At 34.2% G+C, this 11,930-nt stretch overlaps 1 protein-coding gene across 1 annotated transcript; it reads right to left on the reverse strand.

Moving 5' to 3' along the window:
- Positions 1-3,523: 3,523 nt before the first annotated feature.
- Positions 3,524-10,611, reverse strand: LOC120080462 (solute carrier family 25 member 44). Its single transcript, XM_039035116.1, has 6 exons — positions 10,095-10,611; positions 7,810-8,191; positions 7,525-7,721; positions 6,745-6,889; positions 3,975-4,125; positions 3,524-3,881 (listed from the first exon to the last, which is right to left on the reverse strand). Exons 1-6 carry the CDS (start codon positions 10,151-10,153, stop codon positions 3,850-3,852), a joined length of 966 nt encoding a protein of 321 aa, XP_038891044.1. The 5' UTR covers positions 10,154-10,611; the 3' UTR covers positions 3,524-3,849.
- Positions 10,612-11,930: the final 1,319 nt, after the last annotated feature.

The following is an 11,930-nucleotide window of genomic DNA, read 5'->3' on the forward strand; positions in this document are numbered from 1 at the left end:
TTTTAATATTATTATCTCCTTTTCAGTTAGGTCCTGAGCCTCCTAGATGTAGGTAAAGTTATACCGAACCAGATTAACATATTGTGTGTTATTTCTTTCTCTACTTATCTCTATGTTGATCACATTGTTAGCATCATTGTGTTCATCAACAATCCTTTTATTTTGCCTGTATGTACATCTTTTTCAGAATTGGTATGTATTCTTGTAGTTAACTGTTGTTTTTAAGTATTTAGTTCAAATTTAAAATTTGTTTATTGTTGATATAGTCTTCTCCAAACTTCCCATGTCACATTTCCCCACCTGCAAGCTTGTTTGTCAAATTTGGAATATCTACTTTTAGATTACCTCTTCTTTTCTTTTCCTTGTTTATTCCAAACGTTTTCTCTCTCTACGTCTAATAAACTTCCAATTGCATTCGTTCTGAATCAATTGATCTATGCAATCCTAAGATCCAGTCTATCCAATGACTTCTGTCGTATTGTCACACTTGATCTGATGATGATTGGTTGTTTATCTCAATTCTCAATTCGTGCAATGGCGTGTTTCTTTACAAATCCACTTTTAACTCTGTATGAGAAGACATGTCTAATCCAATGACTAATGAGTTCTTCGAAGTTATTCACGACTTCAGATTTAGTTTCAGTCCTAAGACAAAACAATACAAATTATTCAGAGTTGCCTTGAAGACCCTCACGAACGAACACATGTAGTTACATAATGGAGATTTTCTCGTTTGGTAGAAGTGGAATCAATGGTAACCAATGATGATATTTTGAGTGTTTGCTTTTTATGGTATTCGATCATGGTTCTTACTTGAATGGAGTAATATACTAGATTGGAAAGAAAATGAGATTGTGATATATGCTCGAGAAAGGGACCTTTAAACTCTTTCATTACACCCTATAAAAGTCTTTTTATGTTGTTTGTTTGCCTATTTAATGAAAACATGAATGATATTTGGTGCATAAAATAGAATGTTGGAAGTTTTAGTACTTGTGTCTAGTATCTTTCTAGCCTTGATTGTTATTCATTTGGGGAAGTCTTTTTTCAACGACCTTACCTACACCTTACATTCTTTCAAGTAGATGTGAGGAGTCCATGTAAAATAAGGTTAAATTTAGAAGTAGACAATTCTTTTATTGATAGTTTCCCTTGAATTGTCAAGCTCTATGGCATCAGATCATACTACAGTTTGTGTTGCATTTCAATGCAGGAATTGGATTTTAAGTGATTTGGGCACCTCTATAATTCATTGGATAGGAATCTCATACGGTATTAAATAATTCGAACTCCACTAACTTCAATAATGTTTACTCTTGAAGAGTTTGTAAGTTCATCAATAAATTTTATCTTTCTATTGTCTTTCTTTTGCATATTTATCGAGAAACTTTATCTTCACAACTCTACACCTTAAATATAGATTTTCCAACTCGAACATATTCATTAATTCAATTTAGCGCTCCAAACACCCTCTAAAAATCTTTTTCATATATTATTTTGTTGATGACATTTTCATTTTGGGATCTGTTGAGCCAAATATAGTTAGATCATGGTCAATTAATTTCACAAAACGAAAACTAGCCCAATAAAAAATGAGTTTTAGAGGATTTTAAGTAAATAGTATATTGGGATATTCCTAAATTCGTCATATATTTTCAATAAATTAATATAGGAAAATTATATAATTTTTTGAGTTTGAGATATAACTAAAAGTTCTACTCAGAATCAAGTTTTAGATATAACTAAAACTTAATTAAATGTGATATAACTAAACCTGTAATTAAATGTAATTACAAAAATAAGGAAAAATTTGTATTTATACTGATAGACTTTAATATTTTGTTATGTTTGTAAATATTTTGGTTCATCTTACTATATTTGAAAATAACATTATTTTGAAAATAATGTTGTCTAAGAATCTAAATTAATTTATTTATGAAAATTTAGAGGTTTAATAAAATATAATCATAAGTTTGACACAAGATTTTTTTCAAACGGAATATAATAGATGGTGTAAGTTAGGTTTAAATCGATACAATTATTAGTGATCTAAACCGATACAATCTCCAAAATTTAAAATATAAATTTGAATTTTCCTTAACTGAAATTCTATTCAAAATGGTTAGCTAACGTGAGTTTAGCTCAATAATAATTGGCATATCCTTCCATCTTAAAGATGGGAGGTTCGCTCCCATCCCAAAAAATAACTGGAGAAGCTAGAAAATAAGAGGATTATGAACATTAATCTTTTGCCCTTACCTGAGGGAGATTTATTCAACTATTTTCTTCACGGGTATGCTATCTTGTCATGGAAAATTCATGGATTATAGAATATAGTATTGATGACGCACCAGTTGGTTGAATGAATCTATCATTTCGCCTCATTAAAACCTTTGAAGATGGAGAGATATCATTTCTGATTTGTGGTGAGTTACTTTATTTGGATGCAGATGGGAGGAAGAATTGAATTCAAAGGAGAAACCAGCTACAACATTTTAGCCGGAATCAACTAGAGTCGTTTTTCTTTGTTTTGAAGATGAGAAGATTATGCTTTGTTTTCTACCTGGGTTGGTCTAGAGCTCCTCCAAGGGACTTGGGACTGGATTAGAATGTTATTGATTCACCACTCCTTCAAATCTACTAAGATGCTTGTGGTTTTGTAGAAGATTTGAGAAGAAAGAAATGCAGAGACTTTTCATAGCAAAGATAGATCCTTCAAAGAAGTCTTAGAGATCTCAATTTTCATGCTCTTATGTTGGTGTCAAAATGTATACTAATAGTTTACAAGGTATGTTCGGTTTAACTTTTCAAGTGTTTAATTATGAAAATAAGCCATTTTAGAAAGAATTGAAGTGTTTGACAACCCATCAAAATAGTTTTTGAAACACTTTTAAATTGTATTTTCAATAACTTTTCTCAAAATAGTTTAAATGATACTATATTATTTGAAAAACACTTTTTTCTCTAGTTAATCCAAACGAGCCTATAGTTTTGGTTTCCTTTGTTGTAAATTGAAAACATCTTTTGTAATCCTTTAATGGGTCTTTTTTGTACCTATTTGATAATTCCATTCAATCAATGAAATAGTTTCAATTTATTCTCTCATGAGTTAATGTTGGCTAGAAAGGGATTAGGATCGGAAAGACGGATTTTAAATGCACAGTTACTTATTCCTTTATGAGCTTCTACCTTTCAGATTTTTTTTGGAAGAAAAAAGGATTGCAAACTTGGATTTTTAACACATAGTTCTTATGTTGTTGAGTGTTTTAGGTTATTATTTTGATTCTTATATCTGATTTCATTTTAGCAGTTTGATAGTCTTTCAATTGGGTTTAAATATTAAATCACATATAATAATTAAGAGGACGTTTGGTAGGTAGGTTTAGAATCTTAAACCTAGAATGTTAAGCTTGGAAAATTAAGCTGGGAGATTTAAGTAGCCTGATTTAAGACAACTGTGGTTAGAGAACAAGTTTTGGAAGTCTACAAAAATTAATAAATCTTAAAAGGCTAGTAAAAAAAATTAGACTCAATGTTGTGTACTGAAATGATTCATCAAGAATAATATATGTTAGTTTAAATACAACGTGAGAATACTAAGCTTACATTCTCTATTTTGATGATCTGAGTTTATTGTGATGAAATACTAAACATGTCTGTCTCAAAAATTAAGGAGCTATTCGAATTCTCCCAAAAAATGAATGTGGTTTTAGGATGAATGAAATTCTGCTCTGTAGTCAATACACAAATGCTTCAACACCAATATCTATCTGCAACCGAATCTGGCCTTGTTGTGTGGGCAAAAAAAAAGTTGACTAAGCTGCTTTGGTTCTAAAATCTTTGATGAGCTCAAGTCTGTTCATCTTTTGCACACAAGCGCTCTAAATTTTGAACAACAACAACATCAAATGAGAAGGGAAAAATATTCACAAAATACGAATAGAATGCAGGATAGTATTGTGAGAAGTCCATACTCAAGTACTCGTAAGCCAATATCATCGAGGTTCCCCAGGCCGACATGCTGAAGAACCGAGGACCCAGCCCCCTATAAAAACCTTTCCATCCATCCTCAGCAATTAAGCTTTCGACAATTTGTCTTGCCGTCTTCCCTTTATCACCCATCACCTATGAACAACCACAACTCATCAAAATATAGAACTCTAATGTAGTACCAGCAACAACTAGGGTCAGACACAAGTGACAGAGTCTGAGTCAGAAAGTCATGACATGGATGAAGTTAAGGCAGTACTAAGACCAGATAAGACCTTCCGATATTTACTTAGAATCTTTTATTTTATTTTATAAAACAAAAGGTTTCAGAACTTAAGTTCTAAATTTATGGCTATTTGATGTTTTATTAATAAAATATATATGCGGTCATCTCATCATGCTAACTTATGTGTATTTCGACTAATCTTACATAACGGCCAATTTTTATAATATTTTGTGGTCAAGATACTCAAATAACTTAAATAGGTGCTTACCTTGAGATTTTAGAGACTTTAGAATAATCATTACTCTATCAGCCTTCACAAAATCATATATAAAAGGTATTGTCTTTGACAATTAGGGAAGTTTTTGCATCTATAATTCCCTAGCCCCAAGGGGACTTTGCCTTTGTCAAAGCCAAATGGTTTTGGATTGAAGGCAAGGCCAAAGCTAAATGCTGACATTCAGACCTTTGCAGGATAATTTCAAGTTTCTCCATAGGCCGATCTACATGTACAACACGAAAAAGGTATGCAACAGTTTGCCAAACTTGAGTACAGCTTCTTTCATATAGTGAAAGAAATACACGACCATGGCTAATCATCAACAAACCCACCAATCCTCCCATTCTAAGATATATATAAAACTATAAAAGTTTACTTAATGATGGATCTTCATCAAATACCTAAAACACCTTACCTATATAAAGTAATAAAATTTTACAATATCCTATTTTAAATATCACTGCTCCCATGAGACTATTAGACTGAACTAACAATCAGGTGGGTGCCATGTACAATTTGCTTTTGAGATAGTCAAATAATAATGGGGACTTGACTTTCCTAGACTAATGAATTGAGGAAAGTTTACAAAATACAGAAATGGCTATTTCATAATTTTTAAGGAATGGTTTAGCCAATAGGGCAAAGAGTTTTAAGTTGGACAAGTAGTTTCAGTGGCAGTGTCAAATGATCAAAGTGTTAAAAGACAGCTACTTTCGAGAAATGAGAAGAGAAGTTAGTTACATTGGTGAAAAAAGAAACTTTTATCCCTGGATCATCAAACTTGGAACTCTTTGAGAAAGATTATTCTAACCCTTATCCTCAGGACTCTTGGTTCACTTGGGATTAGGAACATCAGAAGGGAATAATGAAGCTCTTTGGCTGAATGGGTATAGAGGTTTTTCACATGAAACTGGGGAGTTGTGGCAAAAAAAAATTTGTAGTGGAAAGAAAAGGTGGTTTTCAAACAAGAGTACGTTTGGTAGTTGTAGCACTGCTTGTCCTGAATACCCAAACTAAGAGCAGCTTTGATTTGGTACAGGTGATTTTTTTTTCTTTAACTGTTTTTTTTTAAAGGAAAATATGTTTTTCATTGAAATAAATGCTAAAAAATACAAAGAAACAAACAAAGCGGAGAAAAATTCAAAAGCAAGACAAAAGACATAATAACTAGGCTGGAAAAACAAAAGCATTCCTAATTAAACATAAAACTTAAATGGAGAAGGCAGCAATGAGCTTAGAAAACCAAGAGGAGGCAATAATCCAAACAACTTTGAAACGATTTTGAATAAGTGAATGAAAGTAGAATATGTGTTAATTCAAAGAAGAGGCTTGTTTCCATTAATAAATAATAATAATAATAATAATAATAATAAAAAGGGTAGAACAATATGTGCCACAAGAAACCCCCGAAATTTTTGGGGACCTCGGGTTGTTAAGCATAAAAAACATTGATTAATTACAAAAAAGCTCAGTCATAAACGCCCAAAAGGAAGGTAATAAAATATGTTCGAACTCCACATGTCAATCCGAAGACCTTCCTACACTATTTTAAGAACCTTCCAAGTTCCAAGTACTCCAAGGGTAAGAAACAATGGTCTATCAAAGGATTTCTCATTTATCACGAAACGGAAAGTGTAAAAGGACCTTCTCCACTCTTCTAGGATGTGTTCAAGATAGGTTTCTAACATTTTGTTCGGCAGATCAAAAACCAGCCAACATGGCAGTGTTAAAGCTCAAGGTTTCAACAAAATTTCAAGATGTCAAAATTTCAGACAGGAAATAGAGGCTCTCTCTCATAAGGTCCTGCCTTTGGAGCAGCATTCTCGACGCAATAAAAAAAAAGGACAACAGAGAATTTTAAATAATGTAACAAAGAGCATCTGCAGAATTTTCAATTATGGTTTGATAGCACAACTGAGCTGACAGTAGAAACAGAATATAATATTCGGTATCTGTTGAAATACGTTGAATTAGCCCTGAGGGCATTTTTGTAATTTTTGCTATATTTGCTAAATTAGGATTTCACCTCATTCTATTTATATTTGAGGTTGGGTCTATTGTAAATATGACATTAAATAATAAGTCCTTTTCTACCGTGGTTTTTCTTCCCTGAATTAGGGTTTTCCACGTAAACTCCTTGTGTCGTCTTCTTTTCTTCTATTTCAATAGTATCAAATAAAAGCTAATGACAAATGTATAGTGAGTCAATGAGAAGAATGGTTTGACATCGATTGAGCTGACCAGTAAGTACCTGTAAGCGAGTCTTTATGGTGTCCAATGGTGTGGTAATGCAGGAAGCTGTTGCACCTGCAATTATTCCACCCGCAGCTTGAACTGAAATAAGTTGGGTATGGCTAGGAGCAAATTTCTCAGAAGCAGAGTTTTGACCTAAGAACCTTCAATACCACAACACAAATATAATAATTCCAACATCAAAAAAGAGAAACCAATTTAAACAGAAAAAACCGCCACATTATGTATTTGTTCAAATAACAATTGTCCAGTTGGACCCTCTGCAATCTAAATATTAATACCTCTAAGATATAAATGGAAACAAAAAAACCTTATCCGATAAATTCCTATCATACGAGTAGCATTTCCATATTGCATCCTTTTGCCAGTATAGCCGTGCTTGTGCACTTATATATAAAGCTGAACAAATCCATACAGGGATGCACTTTACAGTGCCTAAACTACCGGAAGGAGAATAGTTCAAAACACAGTAATCAAGAAGCAAACTACAACCAAGGTATATAGTAAAGGACAATGTAAATTAACGTGAGACAAAAATAATATCGCAGTATCTATCCGGAATGTACTTCAGTGACAGAAATATTACTATTTACCATCAAGAGATAAATAATTTCTTTCATTCATTGTTTCTTGTCCAAAAGAGAAGAAAAAAAATCTTTCATTCAGGACCAAAGAAAGTGAAGATGAAAATTCTAACGTTTACTAGTTGAAGTGCATGTTATGCAATGACCCAAACTCAACGCTTAAACACAAATGAAGGGAAATTACCATGTCTCACCTCCAGATGACGCGTTGACTTGCACCATAACTTGCCCACCATACAGCACTAGATGGAGAGTAGGTCATAACAGATAACCCAAAACCTTTATACAATCCCCGGATCCCATTAGACTTTATCAGTTTACGAGCAACATCTAAACCCCCATTATATCTTGTATTTCCCGAGTATCCTTGAACCATTAGCTTTTGACTAATCTGTGTGACATGAAATATTCAAGCTTTTAAGTGAACAATAGATAAACAAAAACAAAATTTTATCAAAAACTAAACCAAGCCTACATACCACATCAATTGGAACGAACACAGCTTGAGAAAAAAGTGATGCAGTCATGCCAGCTAACCCATTTGCCAAAGCAGCCTGTGTAGGTTCAGAAAATTTAAATGGCTCAACCAGTTTATAGGCTCCCACTTTGGTCGTCTCCAAAGCAGTAAGAAAGATGATCCTTGCAGGAATTGCACCAGTGATTACTGTACCAAACCCTCTGTAAAGACCAGGAACCCCATCATTCTTCAGTAAGCCTTTAATAACAGACATGGCATTTTTCTCGGTCGAATCCTTAACAGCAACTTGCATCCTCGTTTTTACAACAGAAACAGGGTACAGTGCAACTGTAATCCCAGTAAAGAGACCAGCTCCTATGCCATAAAATTTTGCTTTATCGAGCCTGCAGGATGTGGCAGGACTGATAAATAAAAGTATCATACTAGATATTTCAACTTCTAGTTTGGACAAGCTCAAAAACTAAAAAGCACAGCTACGGGTATGCGAGACAGAGTTTGATGTATTTTGCACTCAAAATTTATATTTTTTTTCCCTCTATGTGTCTAATTAGAATACTTAACAAGTGTTTGATGCATGTCCAACAAATGTTTGCCCTACTTTGACTGTGTACAACTAGTGTCAAACACATCTATTGCATCAAAAAGTATCCGATATGTGTCTAACAAGTGTTTAAGCGTCCGACACAGACACACTAGCCAAACTAAAGTGTCTATGCTTCTTAGCTCATAAGTAATATACTTATTTGCAAAACCTTACAATTATGTGCTAATGCATAAACACAAGTATCCAGCCAATTCCATAGAGAATTTAGGTCAAAGAATATATGTAAATTATAATGCACCGAATGTTGAGAAAGAAAGGCACAAATATTGCAACTAGAATACTAAAAATCTCAATTTTCGATAACAAGTCAGTGTATACTTTAAAAGAAAAGGACCTAGTTTCAAAAGCATGAGCGACCACCAGAGGCTTTAAAATATCATCTAGTAGATTAGTAATGACTACAGAGAATATGAGTGAAACCTATGCATGGGTAATTGTCAGAAATAGCACATAAAGTTTTTCACAGATGACACTCTTTGTGCCAATTGTTTTAATGGGTAATCCTGGTGCTATCTTGGCTAGGAATTGACAGCGAGACCAAAACAAAATTTTTAACTTGTCATGATTAAACCACCATTTCCTTTCCTCGTGGGGGCTGTCTCCTTTGTCAAATGCTAAAGAACTTGTAACAATTTGGCTCACTCACTTGCAAGGGCTGCCATTTATTAGGTTTTCGATCACCCTCCCTCTTCCACTTCGGAGGAAGAGAATAGTGCCTTTTAGGCTTCCAAGTACTGCACTGATGGCATGTATTTTGGACAAACAAATACTGCATTTTTGTCATCCTCCAAAGAAAAGTGAAGGCAATTTCATATTTCCCCATCAGCTTAGTGGAAACCATCAGGAATTACCTGGAGAATATTGTGATCTCTGTTCTCATGAAACATTCATCTAATGAGTACCAGGTCCAACTCTCCACCAAAAGAAAGTGAGCACCGAAAAAGTAAACGAGGAGAAAAAAAAAACATCACACTTGCTCGCACTCATTCAAGTTTTTTTGTTCTTTCTGCTCTTCATCCTGGTCATGATTGCCACCAAGAAAGCATGGTTAAATGTGCCATAAAAAGAAGTTCAAGAAATTGTTTTGGTTTCGAGATGGCGCCCGGACGACCAATTAAAACTTGGCCAAATAGAGTCTTATTTGTGAAAGGTAAAAAACTTCCTGTGCTGTTTCTAACAATTACCCAAACCTATTCTCCATCATTTTCACAAACCAGGGTAAAGCATCAAACTGCCATGAGTATGTCAAAGCCAGAACCATCCCAAATTTCAAGTCCTATTTTAAACCCCAGGTTAATTCTTCAAGTATTTCAGAGATTTTTTTCCCCCAAGTCCTAATGGTGGATCTCTCTCTCTCTCTCACACACACACATTAAATACAACACAGTTACAAACTTCTATCTTCCCTCGATATTTCTTCTCTTGTATATCATCAATAACCAAAATAGAGCGCCCAATAACTCCCCGATCTACGCATGCATCAAAGTCATGCATAGGGAGAGAACAAACAACATAGCCAGAACGGTCAATTAATACTAGAGAGAGTCAGCAATATTTATCATTCAACAAATCAAAGTGCAGATATGATAGGCAAATACAAAAGAGACATGAAATGAAACGAATCGAAAGAAGTGGAAAATTTCCCAGAAAAGCAGAGGAAAGAAAAGGGAAGATGAAAATACTTGTCCCAGTTAATCTCAGTTTGACCAAACGATTGAAATCGCGAACTATTCGCATTCATGGCCTCCCTTATATGAATCGAACAAACAAGGTGGGCAAAGCAAATCAAGAACGCATTGATGATTCCAACTTCCAATAAGTGGGGAAACCAATTGATGTCGCCGAGAACGATGGGTGGCGTTCCGACGAGGTGAATCTTGTCGAGAAAAGCGAAAAACGATTTGAAAACGGAAGTGGGTCAGCGAGTTCTTCAGGATTCGCAGAGCTGTTGTTGGTTTTCTTTCAAATTGATTGCTTGGAGAGAAAACAATTTGGTGGGGAAGGGGCTGTTTTGGGTTTTCTCTCTCTTAATCGAAATTCTTCGTTGTTCCTCTTTGTTCGTCAAATAGAAAGCGCCTGCCCCCGGTTGGCACTGAAGAAAGGCGGCCTTTTGTATACAAATTCGGCCTTTGGTTGCAGTTGCAGTTGGCTGCTCCCAAATCACGCGGCGCTTTGTCTTTCTCTTCACGTTCTTACTTCATCTCACATATACATACATATACACATATATATCCATACATATACATGTACTTCCCCTTGAAACATTATGGGAGCCTTTTGAGCATGGAGTTATTATAATTCTAAGTTATAATAGTTTGTAAAAACACTATAATAACCACATTTTGCTACAGTAAATACTATTTTGTATTTTCCAATTAATTACAATCAACACAATTTCAAGACCCTCAATTTGCTACAGTTTTTACTATTCAATATTCATCATTTTTTTATTCTTTGCTATAGTATTTACTATTTCCTCCTCGAACTAAAATAGTTTACACTTTAAACACATACTATTATAACACAAACTAAAATAATCTACATCCCAAACACAAACTATTATAACTCAATTATAATAATCTATGACTATAATAACCAACTTCTTGCCCCCAAACGCCCCTAGTAGTTTATTCTTGTTTGAAGATTGGAAATTCATATTCCTAACGTGAGGATATTTTTATTAGCATAAAAGTATATATCTTTCGAAAAAAAGAAAGGTAGAAATTCAAACTTACCTTTTGAATAATCATTTGGCTAAATCTCAACACTTTATAAGGGACAATGGCATAAATTACTAGATACTTAATAGTCGTTGTGGTAACAAGAATAGAAATCAAATAATTTTTTTTATGGTATAGCGATAAATTGGTGGATTAGTTGACACTTACAATAGAACAAACTAAAGTACTATCAATACTAAGTAGAGGTGTTCAGGTTTGATTTAATTTAGGGTCACCAAATTGAACCAAAATTTTAAAAATTGTGTATATGAAACCAAATTGAATATATTTAGTTCGAATATCAGTTTAGTTGTCTAAGATCCGAGAGAGGGGAAGTGAGAGGTCATGAGAAGAGAATAAGAGGGGGAGATCAGAATTGATTAAATAGACAAAAACGAGGGAGATGAGTTAGAGAGAGAGATCAAAACTAATCAAAGAGATGAGTCGGGGAGGCAGATCATAGCTAAGGTGGTTGGTAGTGAGGTCTGAGAGCTGAGAGAAAGAGAAACATGGAATAAAGGAAGACGAGTCAGAGCGAGACATCTGATGTTGCCATGACTGGTCTTGAGATTTGAAAGTTGAAAGAGGATGACGAGGGACAGAGAGTGATGAAAAAAGCGGCAGCAATAGAAGCCCTTGAAAATTAATAATTAACATGCGCGTGCACACACAATTTTAGTTAACATCCATTATTAGGGAAGGTAATAGGGTAGGGCGATGCTAGGAAAGTGATGTTTATAAGCTTAATTTACAAAAACAAATTACCAAAAAAATCAAATGTCTACCAAACAGGCCCTA

The sequence above is a fragment of the Benincasa hispida genome, chromosome 6 (assembly GCF_009727055.1).
Source record: "Benincasa hispida cultivar B227 chromosome 6, ASM972705v1, whole genome shotgun sequence".
Taxonomy (NCBI): Eukaryota; Viridiplantae; Streptophyta; class Magnoliopsida; order Cucurbitales; family Cucurbitaceae; genus Benincasa; species Benincasa hispida.